At 33.6% G+C, this 22,755-nt stretch overlaps 3 protein-coding genes across 4 annotated transcripts; all 3 read left to right on the forward strand.

Moving 5' to 3' along the window:
• The first annotated feature begins 302 nt into the window (after window positions 1-302).
• On the forward strand, window positions 303-9,096 carry LOC100786102 (neurochondrin). Of its 2 annotated transcripts, none has more exons than XM_003518857.5 (17): window positions 303-640; window positions 738-874; window positions 1,487-1,590; window positions 1,698-1,793; window positions 2,508-2,601; window positions 3,676-3,796; window positions 3,879-4,078; window positions 4,931-5,022; window positions 5,292-5,347; window positions 6,063-6,152; window positions 6,254-6,353; window positions 6,599-6,703; window positions 6,794-6,866; window positions 7,144-7,307; window positions 8,354-8,396; window positions 8,479-8,587; window positions 8,717-9,096. In XM_003518857.5, the coding sequence occupies exons 1-16, from the start codon at window positions 321-323 to the stop codon at window positions 8,532-8,534; spliced, it is 1,851 nt and encodes a 616-aa protein (XP_003518905.1). In that variant the 5' UTR covers window positions 303-320; the 3' UTR covers window positions 8,535-8,587; window positions 8,717-9,096. The 2 variants fall into 2 exon arrangements, with proteins under 2 accessions (XP_003518905.1, XP_025980179.1); XM_026124394.2 differs by having other exon boundaries at window positions 304-640; window positions 1,472-1,590.
• A 4,672-nt stretch (window positions 9,097-13,768) lies between these two features.
• Window positions 13,769-15,865, forward strand: LOC100500641 (uncharacterized). The gene is made up of 2 exons (XM_003518918.4): window positions 13,769-14,073; window positions 15,613-15,865. The coding sequence occupies exons 1-2, from the start codon at window positions 13,945-13,947 to the stop codon at window positions 15,712-15,714; spliced, it is 231 nt and encodes a 76-aa protein (XP_003518966.1). The 5' UTR covers window positions 13,769-13,944; the 3' UTR covers window positions 15,715-15,865.
• Window positions 15,866-16,107: 242 nt separating this feature from the next.
• LOC100816935 (U-box domain-containing protein 44) lies at window positions 16,108-22,078 on the forward strand. Its single transcript, XM_006574435.3, has 4 exons — window positions 16,108-16,792; window positions 17,613-18,939; window positions 19,327-19,645; window positions 20,246-22,078. Exons 1-4 carry the CDS (start codon window positions 16,761-16,763, stop codon window positions 21,745-21,747), a joined length of 3,180 nt encoding a protein of 1,059 aa, XP_006574498.1. The 5' UTR covers window positions 16,108-16,760; the 3' UTR covers window positions 21,748-22,078.
• Window positions 22,079-22,755: the final 677 nt, after the last annotated feature.

The following is a 22,755-nucleotide window of genomic DNA, read 5'->3' on the forward strand; positions in this document are numbered from 1 at the left end:
TAACTCAGAAACAACTTGGTTTCTTGAAAAAAATAACTTCATCAATTTAAGGAAATGACTAATTTATTATTATTATTTAGATTAAGGACTAAATTTATATTTTTTGGTTTCTAATTATAAGAGAAATTTATTTATCTATTTACATAAAATATTTATCTAATTTTTAGATATATTAATTATTTATTTACACACTCATACATAATTATTTTTTTCAAATATTAATTAAGAAAAGATAATAGAAGTGAATTTGATTATAGTAATTAGGGTATTTAAGTGAAATAAAAAATGTTATTTCCCCCCTGAAGGCTGAAGGAGCGAATATGGAGGAGGAGTGGTTGAAACTTGTGAAAGGAGAGCGAGACGAACAGCGTCTGGCTGGGCTTCTTCTGGTAACCAAGTTCTGCAAAGCTGAGGATCAGTCCTCAGTCCGTAGGGTCTACGATGCGCTTGGACCTCACTTTCTCTATCGCCTCCTCAGAACCGCTATGGCAAGTGGAGGAGGAGGCCTCAACGATAACCGCAACGCCTACTTAAGCTTATCCATCACGCTTCTTGCCGCATTTTGTCGTGTTCCCGATATTGCTTCCTCGGAGGACATGCTTTTCCATATCCCCCTTGTCTTGGAAGTAATATCCACCAGGTAATGTTCTGAACTCAACTTTGTTTCATATGCTATCAGCCTTTGTTTTGTTTTGAGCAACTGCCTTTTTTTAATTATAGTAATTTCTCTTGTTTAGGTCTGTCTTATCTGTTCTCGAAGAATGCTATGAGTTTCTATACTTGGTGTCTGCTGCTTCTGAAAGTGGATTCGCGAGATTTTTCGAATCCGGAGGCATCAAGATGCTAGCTTCTCAAATGCGTTCTCTGCAAGATGGTAAGTAAGATCTCTTTGTCTGCTTCTGCATGTAATGCTTGCTTGCGTGCTCCATACTGGAGCGAAACTGTTGGTCAGTTAATTAATTTTTTTATTTTGTATTTTATATTGGGGGTAATAATCTAATACAATGTATGCAAAAGCTAGGAATTGTAAGGTAACTTAAGCTGAGGCTGTATATTGTGTGCATAACTATCCGTGTGTTTGAGCTCTGGAACTGATATCAACAAGATATTGTTCCAGAAGCTGTGTACAAATTCACAAAATAAGGAAATACAAGACACTGCAGGAAATTTGAGCATCTCTCTTCCTTACACCCCAAAGTCAACCTTACTTTTTCATTTACCGGTCATCTCAAAGTTTACCATTATATCTATGTATAGTTAATCAATTTTTTTCCGCACCTGGGGATTTTATTTGGTGTCTCCAAGAATTTGTCTATCTAGAGATTTCATTGTATACAATTCAGTAGGATTAATATTGCCATTCTTCTTTATAGTAACTACCTTTCTAGTGCCATATGTATACACATCTACTAACATGTGTATTATGAACTTCTGCTCCTAATTGTTGTTTATGCATCATAATTCACAATAGTCAAGCACTATGCAGGTTCACATCTGATGGAATTATCTTTTAAACTTTTGCAATTGATTCTGGGTAGGACGTCCTCGGACATAATTCAGAATAATGACTTATCTGAAATCTCAGTTATTGTAAGTGACTTTATTAATATTTCTATTTTGTAGTTAATTTGTTCTCATTTTGATTTGCTAATCTTGCATCTTGGTGAAGCAATACTTTTTGACATGTCTCTCTACAGGTGGCAGCACTAGCAAGGCAGTTTGCTGTCTTGCACAATTCCTTGAAATTTGAAGCTCTCCACCTACTAAATGCCATTCTTTCCTCAAAAGATTCAGTATGTCATCTTGTCTTACTCTGTTTCCTTCAGTCATGCTTTTTATGGTGTAGTGATATTCTAATATACTTGATGATGAAAGCTCTTTTAAATTGATATATGGCACTGGAATTTGGTATATATGGGGTTGTTGTCTCTTTACTGATATTTATCCAATTTACTCCTGGATAAGAAATTGGATGTTGTTCCCCATATTTGACTCATCTCTCTACAGTGTAAATCTAGTGCATTTACTTGTTAAAATATTGGCTCTAAGATATGTTTTTTGTCCCTAATTTTAGTTGCTTTTGGTCCCTATTAAAAAACATTCATTTTTTTATCCCTAAAGAATTTTCTGTTACCAACTTTAATCCTTTTGTTAAGTTGGACTAATAGAGTACACTATAGGTAATTCAATTGGGAGAAAATCTAGAATCTCCTGCATATTTCTGGAGTTCCAATGCCTTAATAAGTTTCTGGGCATTTAGATGCCTTATATTTACAGCTTGTGTTTTATCCAAGTTTTAGCTTGTGTTTTGGCTGAGAATCCCCGTGGTGAAGGGAGACAAAATGTTCTACGAAGAGAGAGAGAGAGAGAGAGATGAATAGGGGAAAAAATTGTGATTTAGGGTTTTATTCAATTTAAGTGGGTGTTGTGTGCAAGTCTTGTTATTTTATTTTTGTACACATTGATTCATTACCTTGCAATTGACTACAAGTTCTCCGCATTTTCAGTCACAACTTCGTGATGCCTTCCGATTACTTCCTCAAGATAGCTGGTCACCCAATATCCGCATTGGTATAATGGCTATTTTGCAGAATCGTGTTGGTATGTTGAGAGAATTTGCTTAATTATGTGAGCAATGCTATTTTACCTTTTATTTCAGTTTCTCTTTCTCTGTATTAGGTAGCAGTTAGTTAGGATAGATTAGTTACCCATTAGTTAGTTAATTAGTTAGCTGTGAGTTGTCTATAAATAAGAAGGGGTTGAGAGGGAGAGGGGTTGTCTTTCGATTTGGGAAGTCTTTGGGAGAGAACCTGGTCTCTCGAATACCTAGAAGTGTGACACTTTTTTTTCTCTCAATATTCTTTAAGGATCATTTCTGTCTACAATCTGATCCAGTTTCTGTCACTTTGTTCCTTCATTAGGTTCCTTGAAAGCTGTAATTTTGGTCCTTTGATCTTGCATAGTACATACTGAATGGTTCAAGTCAGCGGGCTTTGTTATGTAAGCAAGACTGGTGGTGGTTTAATATGGGTTTACTCACCATATAAAAAAGAAGGTTGGGATTATTATTAAACTATAAGAGGGATGAAAGAAAATTTGTGGATATAAGGGGGAAAAGGAAAAGGATAAACTGGTGTTTAAAGAAAGGTGGTTAATACTATTAAGATATAATTCTAGTTTTACATAAGCAATCACAGTAATTGAGGAAAAATTGAGAATTTAGATGAGGTGGTGTTGAGATAGACTAAGGTGAAAAGATATGGTGAACCTAAAGGCGTGTATTAAAAACTTGCTATATATTTGGTTTAACATTAGCAACAACATCATAGCTGGTAGGGATGGTATGGGATTAAGTAGCTATATGAAATAAGTCATACAAAGTGAGTATTGTTTTGATATCTATGACAATTACTACTATTCTTCTCTGACAATGAAACTGCACAATTTATGGACTAACTCCTGTTCTCATGTCTGAAACGTTAGTTTAAATAAGGTGGTTTGTTTGAGGGAAAGATTATGGATTAAAGACACTTCCTCTTTGCACTTTCACATAGATAATCTGAAATTTTGTAGAAATAACAAATGTCCTTATCTTACACTAATGCATTATGGGTTTGAGTTAAAACAATAAAACACCAAGCTATATGAATCTCTTAATTTGTTATTCATGTGCAGCACCTGCTGAAAGGTTGCAGGCTCTCATTTTAGCTGAGTCTATGGTTTCCATGTATGGAGAAGATTGGTTGATTGGCCAAGTAAGCACAAATGATGCACTAGATCCAGCTCCAGCTGACATGTAAGCTGTGCTTATTAATGTTAACTTTTAAGTAATCTATATGTGTGCTTATTGCTTTATTTTCTCACCTCTTTCCATTTAGGTGCCTGTTGCTTGTCTTGGAGCAGTCAAGGGTTGAAATTGCTGTTCTTCTGAATGAGTTGGCTTACTTAAAATATGAAGCACCTCTGGATACTTCTGCCACTGCTGAAGCAATTTTTTTGAAGCGACATAATGTGGCTGATGCTTACTCCTTGGTTGAGAGGATAATAAAATTAATATCAAATGTTGAAGGAAATGATGGTATATTCAAATACACTCAACTCACATGACCTTTAAATTCTGTTTTTCCATTTTTATGAAAAATGTAGTAACATTGAAAATGATTCTTCTGCTCTAATTCAGTCCACTTGGCCTTGAATTATGATCATACTGTTGAAACTATAGGGACTTAGACAAATGGAAAAAGAGATAAAGTGACTACATTGATGTGATATGATATTATGAAATATTTTCTAGATATTTTAACATGTTATGTAATGCCGTTTCACATTTTTTGGCTACAAACAACCATTTGAATTTTTTTCTTTTAAAAAAAGATAAATTTGGGCAGGAGGGGTTATTCTCAATTCTTTTATCTGTTATGTGGTGATTAATATCATTGGTTTTTGGTTGACTAGTGTTTTTCAGTAGCTGTTTTGGAACATATGTGGGTGAGAATATGAATACATGGATTTGAAGTACTTTTCAAATGATAGTATGGGATTTCCACAATAGTGCAATTTTTAATTATGCTGGTTTAGTTGTCTATACTCCTTTATCTTATATCAAACAATCATTGTCCTTTTGATTGCTTGAGAATGTGATACTCATCTCACATTTTGAAACTGTTGATGATACTGTTGGAAGAGGAGTGCTAGCAACACACTCTTTACCACACTCCTCCATACACACTCTCTTATTGGCTAAAACAATAAAATGTATTGAAAGCTACAAAATAAGGCGAGTCATTAAATAAGATGTGGGACCCACTGAATTTTTTGATTTCCAATAAATTTCAACCAATGTAGAAGCATTTCTCCTGTTGGAAACTTGTCTTTGTGGGTAAGTTCTTATGAATTGGGTATAATGCTTCTACATCATACTCTTTTATAGGAAACCTCCTTGATGAAGGCACATTGACAAAGCTGATTCACCAACTGAATGAGACAATTGCTGTTGTACTAGAGTATTTAGAAGATGCAAAGGTAATTCTGATTATTAATTGTTTAATCTAATTTTAAGTTTTTAACGTTTAATATTGGTAAGAATCATTGTTGGTATCAAGAGTTAGGATTAGGTTACTGGGAATGTATGGCCTGGCTCATATGTAACTGCATTATACTGCACTCTTATCCTAGTAGTATATACAAGGGGACTGTGGTATACAATTCATTCCATTACAGTATTTTTTTCCTATTCTCTTTACCCTGTTTATAAACATATAGTAGCAAAGTATAATGGTGAAATTGTACAGGAACATGGGCAAAAGAAAGGAGATGATTTACTTGCTTCAGTGCGAATTATTGGGAGGTATGATGCTTTGCTGTTGCTCCCTTTGCATTATTTGCATTGCACTTGATGGATTAGTGCAAGGTGATGTGTCAACATTTCTATGATCCATTGAATGGTTTATTTCTATTCATATGTGGAACAGTGGAACACATTTTTCATCTTTCATATATTGATGTGGCATTTGTTGTATGGAAGTTTTAACAATGATAGACCATTTTAACATGTATATTATTCATGCTTTGACTAAACTTTTGTTATACCAACAAAATGTTCTATCAGGAAGAGACATGCCTATTTGATTTATTTTTTTAAAGATAATTGGAAATTGCATAGAGCGTCTTAAGCTAATTTAGTTGGATGTTTTTTTAATTTCCATCCCCATCTTCCAAAAGGAGGTACTTTTGTTCAAGGACCAACTTTCTAGAAGCAGGCGCAGGTCTAACAGTGGTTTTATAGTTAATACACCCTTCACTGAATAGAACTTTTGCTTGAAGTGTACACCTTGATAGCACATCAAAGATTGGAGGGTCACAAGTCATGAAAAGATTTTCTTTGAACTTATATTGTTTTGTGATAGAATTCTTGCATATTTGATGCATAAAAACATGGTAGGAGGTTTGAAACTTAGTTGAGTTTTTACCCTTTATTTGTTTATAAATAAATACTTTTCAAATATTTAAGTTTAAACTTAGAGAGGAAAGATTATGAACTTTTTTCAACATGTTTGTTTCAGCTATCTTGCAGAAGCACCTGTAGCATGCAAGGAGAAGGTTCAAGATCTTTTAGGGTATATGCTTTCTCTCGAAGGTGAAGATGAACAAAGGTAGAGGATTATTGCTCAAACATTCTTTTTTTTGTGTGTGTGGTGGGGGGTGGTATTTTGGAGTATGAGTAGCTTTTGCTTAATTTACTTCTATGTTACAGGCCCTTCTACGCTGTTTGCTTTCTGCTACCTATGTTGTCTCAAATTACTATGGAGATTGAAGGATGCAAAGCTTTGGCTTCATGTAAAGGACTTGAGGCCGTAAGTTATTTCATGTTCCAATTCTTATATTTTTTATTTTACATTCTTTATTTCTCCTCCCTTTTTTCTGCTAATTTCTTTTAAAGGTGGATCCGTAGGTGTAAATCAACAAGATTCTAATGATTGGTGTATAGTTTAATTTAATATTCTAGCATTCTTTTACATTTGTTGCAATTACGTCATTCAATAACATTATTAACAAACCAGTTTTTTTGTTTGGCTAAATATATTGGATATATTTGTAGGTTTTAGATTGCTTCAGTAAATTAGTTGGGTCACATGCTTTTCTGGTTGAGGATAATGGTTGCATCTTTATGGCATGTGATACAATAATGAATCTTTTATTAAAGGTGAGTTTCTTATCATAAATCAGCCTTATTATTCTATATTGGTTTTGGTTGTGCAAAATCTTGACATAAGTTGCACCTTTTTTACTCTAGAAAGACAAAGTTCAGATAATGTTGGATGTATCAGCTATTGTTGATCTTCTTAAAGCGTTGGCTCATTGGTCAGGTACCATACTTGTTAGCAGCCATTAAAATGAGTGTTTTTATTGTGCTCCATTATGTGATCATATTCTTTTCTTTTTCATCTACTTGTTTGCATATGCATGTTTAAAAAATGACACCTGCTCTTGTGCAACTGTATTAGCATGTATTTGCATGTTTTCATCTACTGTTGATTTTAACATTAATTCATAATGTGTATTTTGCTTATTACTTTTTATATTGAATTGACTGTATGGATTAAAACATGTATCTTAACTTAGTTATTGAAACATTGCTTGTAGAAAACACTGATGAAATGTCAAGTATGATGATGGCTTCAAGCATTTGTACACTGATATTTGATTATACATCAGAAGAGGCTCTTTTAAACTGTCCAGATTTCGACTATAGAACTCTTAGCAGTCTTTATCTTCTCATTGCAAGATGTCTGGCATCATCAGAACAGGTGAATTGTAAATTCCCTTTCATTACTAATTTGTAAAGCAATTTGTGAAATAAATTTGGTTATAGTTGTTTTGTTGATTCCAAAGATACCCATGCAGTTGCACAATATTTGTAGGAATCAGCCATAAATAATTAGTTTTAGCTTCACTGGTATCCCTTCTCCTGTTTATAAAAGTAATATTTCTTAAAATAATTGATTTGTTATCTCCCGTTCCCCAACATCATCATTTCTGCCATATTTATCCTTATGTTGTGCGACTTTTCACTCCAAATAGCACAACTGTTGTGTAGCAATCTTTGGTGATATGATCCTTTGACTATTGAAATTCTTTGGTTTATCTTTATCTCCTTATTGTTTCATCACATCAAATGCATTTAATGTGACCTAATGTTTTCAGTTTTTCATAAGAATTGTAAAAGTTGCCATCCTGTCTGCATGAGGTCAAGTGTCATTACTAAACTGTTTTTTTCCTGTCAAATTTAAATACAGCCACATCATTACTTTGTGCATCAAAATGAAGAAAAATTTTATATAATTTGTGCATAATTCTGAAGTTTTTACCCATCTATTATTTGGAGTCACTAATCAAGACACCAATAATATCCATATCCTGTTCTAACTCTGACTCAAGATATCAAATTGATTATTATTGGCCTCGGATTTCTTCTGACAGTTAATTTTAATTGAACTGTTGTTCCTCTGTTTTGTTGAACTTGATATCTAGTTCTAGAATCTCATCTACTAAAACTTTATTATTTGCGAAAAACGTATAAAAAAAGTTAATTTGAACTACGCATAGGCACATACATTATACTTATCCACCTTATTGAACTACCTGCAGACATCTATTTACTTTTCATGACCAAACCGACTTTGGTCTTCTAGAAAGCTTATTGCTTGCCTCCTTCCATCCATCCAATTCTGGTTTTTAATTACTTCTTGAAGTCTACTGAAGCCACACATTTGATGTTAACACTTAGCAGTGGACTAGATATTTTTATTTTGGTGATAATTAACACCTGGTTGTTTGTTATAATCTGTTGCAGGATACTAAAGCGTATATGGATCTTTCTGAGATTGTCTCTTCTGGTGATTATATTTACTGTATGCTAGTTATTAGAGCACTAAAGGCTTTTTGAGGTAGTTGCATTTTCTAACTCTCTTTATGCAGGCTTCTCTCGATGGGCTCATCGGTACCCCCACATCAGAGACGCTGTCAAGAACTAATTTTGATCCTCTCGATCTGGATTAGTTAGAGATGGATGCTTTCAACTTCCAAGGTAGCATCACAAAATTCACGGCGTCAAAGATCTGTTTAGTTTGGTTTATAATAATGAGCTTAATTTTAATTCATAAACATCTTTTACATTATTATCTGATTTCTTGTTGCTACAACATTAAATTACCAGGTATTATCATTGTTGAAGTGATCTAATGATGTGCCAAATAATACATGGAATTGGAAAAAGGCTACCTATCAGAGGATTGAAGCTCATGGTTACAAATCAATGCCTTTAGATCGGATCCCTACTTGCCCATAACCGGTTAAAAAGGGACACAGACCTTTTGTTACAAGTAGGAAAAACCATGGTCTCCACATATTGTGAACATACTATGAGAAATTTGAATACGGAGACTTGTGACGCTCGTTAAAAAAAAAAAGAATTTGTTCGTTTTAGCACAGGATAGAAAAATAAATAGTCGTCTGTATTCCAAACTGTTTGTACCATTATTTTCCGTTAGGAGATATAGGTTTTAGATAACATTTTAATCCATGTTTTTCTTATTAGATTTTGGTCCCTAATTTCTTTTTTCTTTTGGTATTGATTTATAATCTTTATGCATTCACATTTTTTCTATTGATTTTGGTCCCCTATTCTTAGTCATTTGACATTTTAACTTGTTTTTTTTCTTTCTTTATGAAACATCTTATTCATTCTTAACGAGTTAAAAATTGACTTCTTCCGTCTCACTCACACACACTCGAGTATAAACATTCAACGTCCCACAATTTGTGGGATAACACAAAAATAATTTTATCCCACAAAAGTAGAGGTGATTATTTGTTATTTTGCTTTCATCATAAAAATTTAATTAGTTATTTTCTATCATGAATATAATCCAAGCACATTAATTAACTAAAAGATGACATAAAATTATGTTACGGAATCAAAAGGAACCATGTGGATTTTGAGATCCACGGTGAGAATTGGTAGTCATGGCGGGAGATTCGGCGGCACATGGAGGGGATGGTGGGGAGGTGGCTGACATAAAGGTTGTAGAAGATGACATCGCAGGACTAGGTGTAAGCTTTTGAGTCGGTGTAGCCGATACGTCTAAGGATCTCCGGCACGGTGATGTGGTGATGGTGGCGACAGCCGCAGTCGCGACGACAATACTTTCATTGTCGTGGAAAATAAAAATGAATTACAACAATGCCAATCAACAAACACAGAGTGTGTATTTGTAAGATTGTGGAATGCTAGTTTTATAGCATTTCAAAATTTGTTCATTTTTCTGAAATTCTCATTCTGCCATTGGCTGTTGGCTTCTAGTAGTTGGACTTCACCCTTCCTAGTGGCCAAGTCTATATGTATTTGAGGAGTATCACTATTTTCTCAATCTCATTTCTTAACATTAAATGCATATAAATTAAAACATATTTAATATAAATAAAATATTATTATATTTAAATTAAAAATATTTATTTAACACTCTTTCCATTTCAAAATTATAGATGTTTAAAGTTAATGCACACTCATTAAGAAATATTAATCAATAAAATTTTAGACTAAAATATCTATATTTAATCATGTTAGAATCATCATTAATAATGAATATTTTGATAATGGAGAGTTTAAAAACAATGTTAACTGAATATTCTTATTAATGAGTGGTTAGTTATTGATGTCTATCTTGGATGATAAAAAATATTTAATGCATTATATAATAATTGTAAATAAGGGTATAATTGGAAAAATAATTGTAAAAATCACATTAATTAGACTTTGATCTTTTAAAACATTTATTATTTTAGGAAGAAAAAAAAAACAACTAAAAGGTCAAAATAACTACTAAGTTGAACTTCATCAAAAGGATTTACTTCGATTATGAATTCTTTCTTAACTAACATAAGAATTTCGATTATGATATAACTTCAAAATGCTCATTAGAAAGGTTCCTCAAAATGACCTTGCTACCTATAATAACATAACAATTATCATCTTTGTCTGCTTCCTCTAGAAGTTTGTTGATTAAGTGGGCTCCACTTCAATGGTCTTCTTTAGAGCTTTAAGAGGTCATCAAGTAGCATCATGAAGTCAAGTTGAAGTCTTCCAAGTTAGAGAAACTCGAGCCAAGATCTATGTGTGAGAAATCTACCATTGTTATTTTAACCCTCTCAATAGAGAGTGACCTACTTCTGTAAAAGCCTGTAAATTGATATAGATATAAGATAGTGATATTGTAATTCTCTGAGTGGAAACCCTCTTGTGAGAAGAAATCTTTATCTGTACAGTCAAGACACAAAAACCATTTGTTGTTGAAAGTCTAGCAAGTGACCGTCAAAGGTTGTAAGTGGTGTAGCTAGTCTAGTTGTGACTCGATGTGAAGTCTAGTATGGTTGCTTGCAGATTGTTGAAATCCAGTGATTTGTTGGTCCAATAGTGACTGGTTGTGTTAGTGGAATCTCATCTTGAAAGGTGAGGATTGGACATAATCCAAGGTTGGAGTAAATCAATATAAAAATCATTATCTTCTTCCTTTCTCTTTGCACTGATTTTGAACTATGATTTGTTAATTGATTTTTACAAGTCTTAAAGTCAAGCTAACTCTTTTATAAAGGAACTTAGACCTATATCTTTTCATCAAAGATTTCCAACTAAACACATCATTCAAAATAGAGATTTGAACTACTAAAATCTTTTTCCATAACGGTTTGCATTTTAGTTTTGAGATTAGAACGATTTTTCATTCTGAAATATCACTTTCTGAACTTAAATAAGAAGACTCTTTATTTAAAAAAAAAAAGGAATCAAAGTTTGTGAAAAACACAATTCAACCTTCATTCTTATAGTATTTTTGTCACTTCATGGTCCCTTAACTTATTTTTTGGTTCTAACTTGGTCCCTTAATTTTTAAATGTTCTAAAATTGTTCCCTTACTTATTTTATTAATTACATGTTTATCATTTTTTATTTTTAATCATGATTTTGAACTTTTTTTTTATTGATTCAATACTTGAAATTTGTCTTATTAGATTCATCTACATAAAAACTATGACAACTAATGATGGGACCAAACATGAATGTAAAAAAAAAAGTGAAAATTGCATGAAAAGTGAATCCCATAAATAACTAAAAAACTAAAAAAACTGAAAAAAAGAATATCCCTTCTTGTGAGACTCACTTTTCACACAATTTTCATCATGTTTAGGGTCCTTTTTGTTTCATACATTAGTTGATTTTCATATTTTTAATGTTGGTGAATTGAATAGGTTAAGTTTCATGTTTTGAATCATCAAGGGGGTGTTTGATTAGCATTTTCATTTTCTGAAAATTATTTTCATTTTCAAAAGATTAGAATTTTGAAAACATGTTTGGTTTGACTTCTTGTTTTTTATTTTCAGGAAATAAAAACACTTCCTATTTTCAACTGAAAGAAAACGAGATTTTATTATTTTCATTTTCTGATTGTTTTTTGTTTTCATTTTCACTGAAAATGTTTTCAAAAATTCAACCAAACGCATTTTCATTACCATTTTCTATTTTCAGTGAAAATGAAAACAGAAAACAGTCAAACCAAACACCCCCTAAATAATTCAAAATCTTGATGAAAATAAAAAATAATAAGTGTTTTAAAAGGATACATGTGTTATTAATTAAATAAAGATTCATTTTAGAACTTTTAAATATTAAGAGATCAGTTTTTAAAAATAAATAAATTAAAGAACATTATTTTATTTTAGTTTTATTTCCTTTTAGTCTTTATCATATAGTCTCTCCATACCTAATTATAAGATTCTTTTAAGAAATTTATTTTTTCTCCTTTATTATTAGGTGCTTATATTTGTGTAATCTCACTAAATTGGTTAACCTCAAGTTTGTGTTATCTTCTCGTGGAACTCTTTCTCTGTGAATATCTTATCTATCTCTTTTATGAGATGTCTTATCTGCCAAAAATCTGTTTTGTTGTTTTGTTTGTATTGGTTTGGTACAATAAGGAAAAAACGCTTTATCCGGTGAGGATGAAGGACAACTAAGATTAATTGGAAAATGATTTTAATTTTCTCCAATCTTACTATATCTAAGTAAACTTTCCTTTGCAAGGAAGAGGTGACTTATGTTTAACAATGATAACATTTAGTTTATTGATGAAAACAATACTTACGTAATGTTTAACAATGATGTTGATTAAAAGGAAGCGAGCCATCTAAGGTCCATGTCTTATGAATACCAGAAAAATGTATTAGGAATAAACTAGTTTCATAGAAGAGATAAATTACAATTTAGTTCTATTGCACATCAGCTATGAACAAACCTCATGGCATTTGCTAGTCTTCTGAGAATTCCTTAGTTATTGCAATGATCATTGAACTAGTAACTCGCTTATAATTTCGGTCTAAGCATATGGGGCCCTGTAAATAATATGAGCCCAACTCATTGATTTACTGATGAAACGAAAAATGAATGACGCATATTTATCAAACACTTAAAATTACATATCTAGATATAATATCAACGTGCTTATTTGATTGTTATTCACTGAACTTCTATTATGAGAAATTCACAACTACCGTTTAAGTTCCATTACCACCTAAAAACACAAGCGGAACGTACTATTAGTCTATTATAAGGAAATTCATCTCATCAACATCTGAAATTATTTACTTTATTCTAACCCACGTTAGAGGAGGTAAATCCACCCCATTATAAGGTAAAAATTGTGGAAGAACACAGGAGTATCACTTTCCTAAGAATAAAAAGCTGAAGAATAATTCTTAAATGCCTGTGCCAAATATGGAAATATCATATTCCTAGGTCATTATTTGAAGAATAATTTTACATAAAAGAACTAATATAAATTTATGAAAATAGATTATGATTCTCATAAACTCTTGATCAAATATCTCCACCAATATAACTATAAAGTTAATCCTTAACTTTGTTGGAACCATTTAATTTTATTTTTGCTGATATATAGAATCACAACACAACACTATTCAGAAGAGACTAAAAACAAGTTTTTTTAAAGTACATAAAAAAATGTTTGCTTAAAAGAAAAGAGAATTTTGTTTAACATATACATCAGTGAATTAGTATCAATGCTATATCACAATGTGTGTGGATTAAATGGGATGATATAAAATTTTAAGGACTAAAAGTAAGATTTCGAGATTAAAAAGATATTTATTAACATTGGTCGATAAATAAGCTTGTAGTTAGAGATATAATCCCCGGGCTGAATGAACTGGTTGGTGAGGATATTATAAGTTGAAGAAGGAGGTGCAAGAAGCAATTTGGATATAAGAAAGTAGATTGGGATAAGAACAGAAAGGAGGCCCAAGGTGTTAGGTATGAGTGAAACAAATATCTCTGATTCATAATCATATGTGTGTGTTGGTAATAGGAAAGATAAGATGTCGTCTCTGGGCACTTCCAAAGGGATTCTAGAAATTGCCAAGTTCGGCGTCTATGTCACCGTTCCCATCATTCTCATGTACACTTTCGCCAACAATCCCAGCAACCTCCGCAAGTTCATGGGACATGTATGTATCTTCTTTTCATGGTCGCTTAAATAAATTGTTGATGTTTTTCCTTGAGAATCATGATTCTTCATCAAGTTTATTCTTAGTATTGGTTTCCATCTTCATTGCAAGTGTAACCAACCCGCTATAAAAGATATAATAGAAAGGAGTAATAATAAAAACAGATTGTATACCACCACTGCCAAATTGCATGAGCTATAGGTCTTACATCTAAAGGATCCTGTATCCATGCCTCAAAATATTTATGTAAAATACATAACTAAAACTTCTTTTTTACTCAAGAATGTTGAATTCCTACCTTTCTTCTTGGGAATGTTTTTGCCGAAAAGTGAACTAGAATTGATTCCTGGGAATCATAATTTCTTGTTAATCTTTTTATTTATTTATTGTATGTCAAACATGAGAATCATAGTTTCCCACTTCAAGATTTTTGGGAAAATAAAATCTTTTGATCTACCAAATGTCCCCTAAAATCTTATCCCACTAGGAGATAATGCTGTTAATTTTGCTGAAAGACCAAATTCTCAGGAATATTATTTACTTTTAATGATTTCCTTCAATCATCTCTGTCTACTCCTTTTCTTCAATGGGTGCCGTGCCACACTAATATCTCTCATTATACAATTGTTTCTTTGCATGAGATTTGGTTTCTTAACACATCACAATGATGTTAATTGATACTGGAGGTCTTGGAACTTCATTATGAATTTCAAGATTGAAAATGCATTGATTTGTTCCAGCAGTACTATGCTTTTATCTTGAGATGAATTCGGTAGCAGTGCTTTACCTTGTTATTGCTTCACGAAAAAATCTGACATTTGCTAATAACATAGAGGGGTTATTCAAATGTAATGTAATCTTAGAATGTTGCTTCAGTTCTGAACAAAAAGGGGAACGTGTATTGCTTCTTCACTTGCCATTGAATAAATGAAAATTTTAGATTGAGTCGCCCATTATCATCATTAAGTAAATGATAGAATCGTGAGCAGAAGTTGGCTTTTCTTCCTTAAGAAAATATCTTAAATTCTCTAAAATACATTGGACCGAGAGGATGCAACAATTTAACATCATATATACGTGCAAGATTTATTTATTGGTAAAATCAAAGAAATAGAGTGTTTTGTTGAATTATAGTTCATTTTTCATAAATGGTGAGAAAGTTAGTGTGGAATGATATATCTATCAATTTTTCACATTGAAGCATTCTGAAATTAGATTAAATAATTTCAGATTTGACTATCCACTAAGTTTAGATGAACAATAAGCAACTAAAGTATACTAACTTGGGGTTTAATTGAATTGTACCTTTAGATTCAGTATGTTACATATTAGTGAGTAATTGACGGATATAAATTGTTATGAATGAGATCCTAGTATTCTTCCATATTACACTACGTTTGCCAAATTAAGGATCTGTGCTTGATGGCTTTGAATTCTTATCAATCTGAGCATGAATAATACAACCATTTTCAAATTGTTTTGATCTATATAATCTATTATCTGGCTTCTGAGTCATATTTTCTTCTTATTATGTTACAGAGGTCATACATTGAATATCCCCCAGAGGCAGAAAAGCCACCATCACCGGAGGAACTTAGGGAAATGGCACGGGAGATGGCTCGTAAAAGGAACAGTTCTTGATGCTCCACGTGATTGTTTTGGCTGCACCACAGTGGTTGTGTAACAGTATCACTGATTATGCAGTATATATGTTTATTGTTTTGTTGTGTAATAATAAATAATGATTTATAAACTACACTACTGAAAAAATAAATGTTTTTATTTTTCAAAAGCTTAGATAGTTTGGTGCAATAGACTGCCAAAACTTTTCTCTGTTGATTAACTGGTACCTTAAATCCAAAGAAAAAGAAATGCTAGTGGCGATCCTGTTATAGCTATTATTCATATTTTCTGGTTGAGTGGTTGGTGGGTGTTACTTATTGGGAAAAGTCAAGGATATGGAAACACCCCAATGGGGGAAAATATAGCAACAACACTTGGTTTAAACAATGATATTCATAATTGATACGGTTTTGCCTGCATGCGTTGGCTTCTGTCAACTTTCTTTCTTCAATGAAACTTCCTGCTGAGAAACGAATAATGTAATGCAAAACGAGTCAACGTTAACAATTTCATTATCACACGACAAATCAATTGTAGACGTTTGCATGGACTATGAACTTCAGATAACTCGCAGTGAAATGCAATACACGAGAAAATGTGTTTTCAGTTTAGCTGATTGAAATGGTCATCTGCAGCTAGCTTCCCAGGAGCTTCTCTAAGCTTTCTTTCAACCAAACTATTTCAACCCATATGGTCTTTTGAAAGATTGAGTTCTTGAAAAACAAAGTTTCCCATGATTTTCCCGGGAAACATTGATTTGCTTAAAGTCGTTTCTACCCTCATCAGACAACTTCACAACTGCATTTGATTTGGTTCTTTTACTTGTCCCCACCAGCTTGCTAGGAAATGATTATAGATGTTCAATTGAACGAGAATGATACTATAATGAAAATGAACGTATCTGCTACGCTTTTGTTTGTTTCCTCTCCTAACATATAAAAGTATGGTGTGCTCAGGAATCTATTGTAAGAATTTTGTGTTTCATTCAGTCTTTGAAGGGAGTGGGGAAAAGGCTTGACACTTGGATTGCTGGGATAAGACCAAATTGTTGCAGTTCATTGTTTATGCTTGAAAACATTGGATCTTTTCTTGAAAGGTCTTACCCGAATATGGTGTTTCTTCTTTATTTAGTTAATTCGTATCATGATTTCCAGGTCTATTTAATTGTTATTTCTCTCTTTTTTTTTTCTTTTCAATTTATTATGTACTACCTTGCCATATGAACACCATTGTCTTCTGCATGTTATTATAATGGTTGCAGCTTATGTACAATTTTTTTGTTTTTCTGGTGGGGATTGATTTTCAGCTTCTGTTGATTTCTATTATATAGCTTGTAGTGTTAGCACCCCAAAAATGAAATAGAGGTCAATGGTGTTTGAAAAGGTTAAAACATTGATAGAAAATTGATGCCCACTGTTATGAATTAGATACTCAAGCTATACTTGTATTTTTCATTATGAAAAGGTTAAAATTCATGTATTGCAATTTTCAATCTACCTGTGAAAGTTTATATTCAAGATTACAGTTGATTTTGCAATTTTCAAGCTGACTGCCGCATTAAGTAAAGTATTGTTATAAGACAAATACTAACCAATGCCCTTAACACATTAGTTAACGAACTAAAAGGAGAATTTTTTTATTAATAAACACAAAATTATATTGTTCATGATTTTTTTTATTTTTTCTTATGATTTTCACAATAAATATTTTTTTTTTTCTTTAATTTCTTAACTAGTGTCTGGTACTATTTAGCAAAACCCTTGTTATAATAACCTCAACATTCAAGTATAACAAATATTCCAAATATATGTGGCATGGCATTGGTATCCGTTAGTTTAACTGGTCTAGTCAGTGGGTTAATACATAATATTTTTTATGCTGTATAAGAAGATTGATCGAGAGGAATTTGATTGCAGGAAAAGAGAGAAGCAATTCTCTGGTGTTGGTTTCAACTTTCAACCTCTGGGCAATACACACTCCGGTTTAATTAGAAATTCAGTACATACAATGGTTGGATTGGAACTCATACCCATAGGTACAATATTGACTGTTCTAAACAGCCAGATTGTGAAAACAGCTAATGCAGCAATCGATGTTGTTATTGATAAAGAAAGTTTCAAAGTCCTCTCAAAACACCTGCTTGATATTGCCCCAGTCCTAAAGGAATTGCAGCTTCAGGAATTGAATGAGTCTGAAGCTGCAAGGGTTGCTCTGGAGTCTCTTGAATCAGATATCAAAAAGGCGAATAATTTGGTTGAGAAGTACAGGAACCGTGGCCGTTTCTACCTGCTGTTGAGGTGCAGATACATAGTCAAGGAAGTTGAACAAGTCACAAGAGACATTGGAAGGTCTCTGGCTGCACTGTCCATTGCAAACACTGAAGTCCTATCAAGAATTTCTGATCAGGTCAACAGGTTACAGAGTGAAATGCAAACGGTGGAGTTTGAGGCTTCACAATCTCAGCTTCAAATTGTTGACAAGTTGAACCATGGAATTAGGGAGCAGAAACTCGATCAGGCTTTTGCAAATGACGTGCTTGAGGAAATAGGAAGGGCAGTTGGGGTGCCGGTGGAGCCTTCAGAGGTAAGCAAAGAGCTAGCCAGCATTAGGAAGGAAATGGAAGAAGCAGCCACCAGGAAAGAAAGAGCTGAGTTTATTTTTTTGGAGCAGATCATTGAGCTACTATCTCGAGCTGATGCTGCAAGGGATTATGAAGAAGTTAAGAAGCAATACTTTAGAAGGGTTCAGGTAATTGAGAGATATGATTCAAGGGAAAAATATATCCGACCACTTAATTCTTTCCTTTGTCCCATAACTGGAGCTGTTATGGTAGATCCTGTCAGCCTTTGCACTGGTACTACATGTGAGAGATCCGCCATTGAAGCTTGGTTTGATGATGGAAACAGGATTGACCCAGAAACAAAAGAGGTTCTTGAAGATACTACCTTGAGATCCAATGTTCGATTAAGAGAATCCATAGAAGAGTGGAGAGAAGTCAATTACTGCTTTGGAATAAGGTCTATCAAGGAAAGCCTATTATCCAATTCTGACTTATTAGTGAAAGAATCTCTGAGCCAAATTCAGGCTCTCATTAGAGAGAATTCCATTAACAAGGATTGGATTTCTATAGGAGAGCTTACTGATATTATTATCTCTATCCTTGGGGAATCTGATTCCACAGATGCCAAGATGAAGATCTTGATTACTTTGAAGGATTCTGTACAGGGGCATGCAAGAAACAAGGTAAGCAATACATGTGCTGCACCGAGGTGTAGGCAGCATTCTTCTAATATTCTTCACGTCTTTTTCCTTGCTTCATTTATATCATCCACTGCCACCTAGGTTCTTGTAGTTTATGGGTTAAAATGTGTGGGTGTGCTTCCTTGAATATGCTATTGGTTATATCTTCTTGAGCATAACGCTTTTAAAGGAGTTATTTGTTGTTTAGTCTGCTTCACTGACTCCATGGTACCTATTTTATGTTAGAGGTTCATCTCATTCTGTTCATGAATGGGAAGTGGACGAGTTTTACCATTGAAATACATCTATTCCCGAGTCTTAAATTTCTGTTTATATACCTGGAATCTTGAAATACCAATTTAAACTCAACTTTTGCATAAAATTTTATAGGAAAAAGTGGTTGAATCTCAAGGTTGGTATCACATTATTTCCTGCTTAGGGAGTGACTCTAGAATTTCAAAGGAAGCAATTGATTTGCTATATGAGTTACTTCAAAACCGATCTGGTTGGAATAAAAGCTTCTGCAAAAAACTCTCTGATCATCCTAGTGCAGTTTCTTACCTTGTTACTCTTCTAAAGGGTCCTGTAAGCAATTCAGCTGGGGTTTCAGAAAAGATTTTGATGGAGCTTTCTGAGATAGACGAGGAAAACATTTCAGCTGCTGCAAAGTTTGGCTGGTACAAACCTCTTACTGATCGCATGATTCAAGGTAAAAAGATAAATTCTTTTTTAGTTTGTCTTTACTGTGATGAGATCATGCAGTTAACATTTTTGTTGTATATTTTTGTCAGTGCAATGACAGAAAGTTCAAGGAAGCCTTGTTATCTAGCTAGCTGAGGAAATACAAAATTTCTTCAATTATTAACTTCAGTAAAATGGATGTTCATTAAAAACTTCAGTAAAAGCAACGATAAATACCCTTGTATAATAGGAAGTAGTATTAGATCTCCTTCCTATTCCATTTCCTTAATGACGCATCCTAGCTTTGGAGAAAAATCATCAATGTCAATATTTCCTTAAAAAACCATGACAAAATCTTCAGGGTTAAAAATGTGTCATGTATGATAAAATTGACTTGCTTGAAATCACAGGCTAATTTGTTCATATACTTTCTAAAATTTATGATGCATAGTGATTCCTCTGTTATGTTGTGTACCCACTCAAATTTTGGCAGTTTTTCCCCTTCTAATTTGTATCTTAAAAATATTTGGTGTACTGTGTACCAAATAAAGCAATTCTGCCTGATTTATTAGTCTTTTTGACAGAAAGTTTACTAAATTGAGTTATATGTCCTTCTTTGTCTTCTAAGGATCGGAGTCTTCACGAATGTCAATGGCGAGAGCCATAGTTAATTTGGAGTTGAAAGATTTGAACTTGAAACTCCTTGGCGAGCAAGGAGTTATACTTCCTTTGCTAGAAATGCTATCTGGCAGCATTGAATCTAAAGAACTGTCACTGTCATCCCTGGTTAAACTAGCAAAATTGCATGCCAATAAGGGGATTATTGCAGCATCTGGAGGTGTGCCTCTTGTTTTAGATTTGATGTTCTTTTGCAGGATGCGGCCATTCATTACCATTAAATGTTGTGAAATCCTTGAGAAGCTAGCTTCAGATGATGATGGAATTGATTTCTTAGTTGATGGAAAAGGAAATCAACTTGAGTTAGAAAACATCATCACCAATTTGCTAGCTCTAACTCAGGGTCCAAACTCAGCTCACTACCGAAAGCCTGCATTACGTGCTCTTCTTGGAATTTGTAAGTTTGAGACTGGTTTAGTGAAGAAGGCAGTTCTGGCAGCCAATGGGATATCTCTAATCCTCCCCATTCTTGATGATTCTGACTCAGAAATCAGGGAAACTGCCATAAATATTCTGTTTCTTTTCTCCCAACATGAACCACAAGGACTAGTTGAATACCTCTTCAGTCCAAGAAGACTACAAGCTTTAGTTGGGTTTCTTGAGAATGACGACAATGATGATGTGCAAATGGCTGCTGCTGGTTTACTAGCCAACCTTCCAAAATCAGAACGGGAACTCACTATGGAGTTGATTGACCTGGGAGGCCTTGATGCAATCCTAAGCATTTTAAAAAATGGTACAATGGAAGCAAAAGAAAATGCTCTCAGTGCCCTCTTCAGATTCACAGACCCCACAAATATCGAGTCACAGCATGATTTGGTTAAACGAGGACTATATCCTTTGCTTGTAAATTTTCTCAACACGGGTTCAGTAACAGCAAAGGCAAGAGCAGCAGCATTCATTGGTGATCTTTCTATGAGCACTCCAAAGCTCACAGCTGTTTCCAAATCAACCGGTTGCACTCGTTGGTGGTGTTTTAGACCATCGAAAGTCCCTTTATGTTCAGCACATGGGAGTGTATGCAGTGTGAGTTCCACATTTTGTCTGTTGGAAGCAAATGCTTTGCCCGGCTTGATAAGGCTGTTACATGGGGAGGTTCATGCAACTGCTTATGAAGCTATACAGACTCTTTCCACATTGGTTTTGGAAGACTTTCCCCAAAGGGGAGCTCGTGTGTTGCATGAGTCAAATGCAATGAGACCCTTATTGGAAATTTTGAATTGGGGAACTGATTCTCTCAAATCAGAAGCTATAGGACTCTTGGAGAAGGTGTTTGTGTCAAAGGAAATGGTCGAATACTATGGAACAAGGGCTAGGTTAAGTCTACTTGGTCTGACTGGCATCACTGTATATGGGGATGGCCACCTAAGGAGAAAGGCTGCCAGGGTACTGTCATTGCTTGAACGCTATTCAAAGTCGTCATCATCTGCATTCTCTGGAGTTCAGGAGTGAAAACAAAAAAATTCTGTTCTATGCCCAAGAGTTAGTACTTAGAATTCATTTGCTCCAAAATCTTTCTATGCTTCTCTTAACTAATTGGGAAGTTGTCAATTGAACTAGTTATCTGCAATCCACTGAGTTTGTATATCTTGGATGCGGACCAAATGGCCAATTCTTCAATATCGAGTCCCTATTGAAGTTCATTCTGTGTAGTTTCTTCTTTTTGTTTACCACTTCTCTGCATTATTTTTGCTACTTTAAATTCCATAGCACTTTCAAAATAACTCAGGAGTGGATCAACTGTACTTTTTGAAAAGAAATAAAGCTGAGCAATTTGTAGTTACATTTCCAAGCCTCTATGTCTATTTAATTCATTAAATGCAGCATATGTTCCTCCCATATTTAAAAATTTTCAATCTCAAATTTGATGAACTTGCTGATCTATCTAGTTATTAAAGCAAATGTATAGCCGGGGACCAAGCTTCAACCCAATACAGGCAAGAAGTAGGAGGGAATTCCTACATTATCCTTCATCTTAAAGGTACACAGATTTTAATATGATCCCACCTATTTAATTTCTATGAAGAGAGAGATGAACAATTTTTTCATGACTTGGTCATGTTAAAATTGAACATGAGAGAATCAATTCCCCTTTTCTCTATACTTGACAACTGGTAGTGGGAGCACATTGACACTAGTCATAATGAATGGTGGAGGGTGGATTGAAGAAACTGTTAGCTTATCATTATATCCGAAAAGATAAGGCATGTGCTACTTTTTCTTATAAAGCCAACTGATGTAATACAACAGCTCAACTGAACTGGTTGAGACAAAATAGGACTTTATCTCTTTCGTATTGCTTATCTTTTGATGTAATGCATACATTTATAAAGACTATTAATTACATAAATTATCATGATAAATTATATTTTTAACAAAAAATCCTTATTAACATTAAAATGTAATTATAAATTTAGTTATGTATTTAGGTATGAAGGAGAGCTAACAACACTCTTTTCA

The sequence above is a fragment of the Glycine max genome, chromosome 2 (assembly GCF_000004515.6).
Source record: "Glycine max cultivar Williams 82 chromosome 2, Glycine_max_v4.0, whole genome shotgun sequence".
Classification (NCBI taxonomy): domain Eukaryota; kingdom Viridiplantae; phylum Streptophyta; class Magnoliopsida; order Fabales; family Fabaceae; genus Glycine; species Glycine max.

Coding starts and splice junctions, on each gene's coding strand:
- LOC100786102 (XM_026124394.2), top strand. CDS start 321: ATGGAGGAGGAGTGGTTGAAACTTGTGAAAGGAGAGCGAGACGAACAG. Junction 2,602..3,675: donor TATTTTGCAGAATCGTGTTG/GTATGTTGAGAG, acceptor ATTCATGTGCAG/CACCTGCTGAAAGGTTGCAG. Junction 6,704..6,793: donor TAATGAATCTTTTATTAAAG/GTGAGTTTCTTA, acceptor TTTTTACTCTAG/AAAGACAAAGTTCAGATAAT.
- LOC100500641 (XM_003518918.4), top strand. CDS start 13,945: ATGTCGTCTCTGGGCACTTCCAAAGGGATTCTAGAAATTGCCAAGTTC. Junction 14,074..15,612: donor TCCGCAAGTTCATGGGACAT/GTATGTATCTTC, acceptor ATTATGTTACAG/AGGTCATACATTGAATATCC.
- LOC100816935 (XM_006574435.3), top strand. CDS start 16,761: ATGCTTGAAAACATTGGATCTTTTCTTGAAAG. Junction 18,940..19,326: donor AGGGGCATGCAAGAAACAAG/GTAAGCAATACA, acceptor AAAATTTTATAG/GAAAAAGTGGTTGAATCTCA. Junction 19,646..20,245: donor TACTGATCGCATGATTCAAG/GTAAAAAGATAA, acceptor TTGTCTTCTAAG/GATCGGAGTCTTCACGAATG.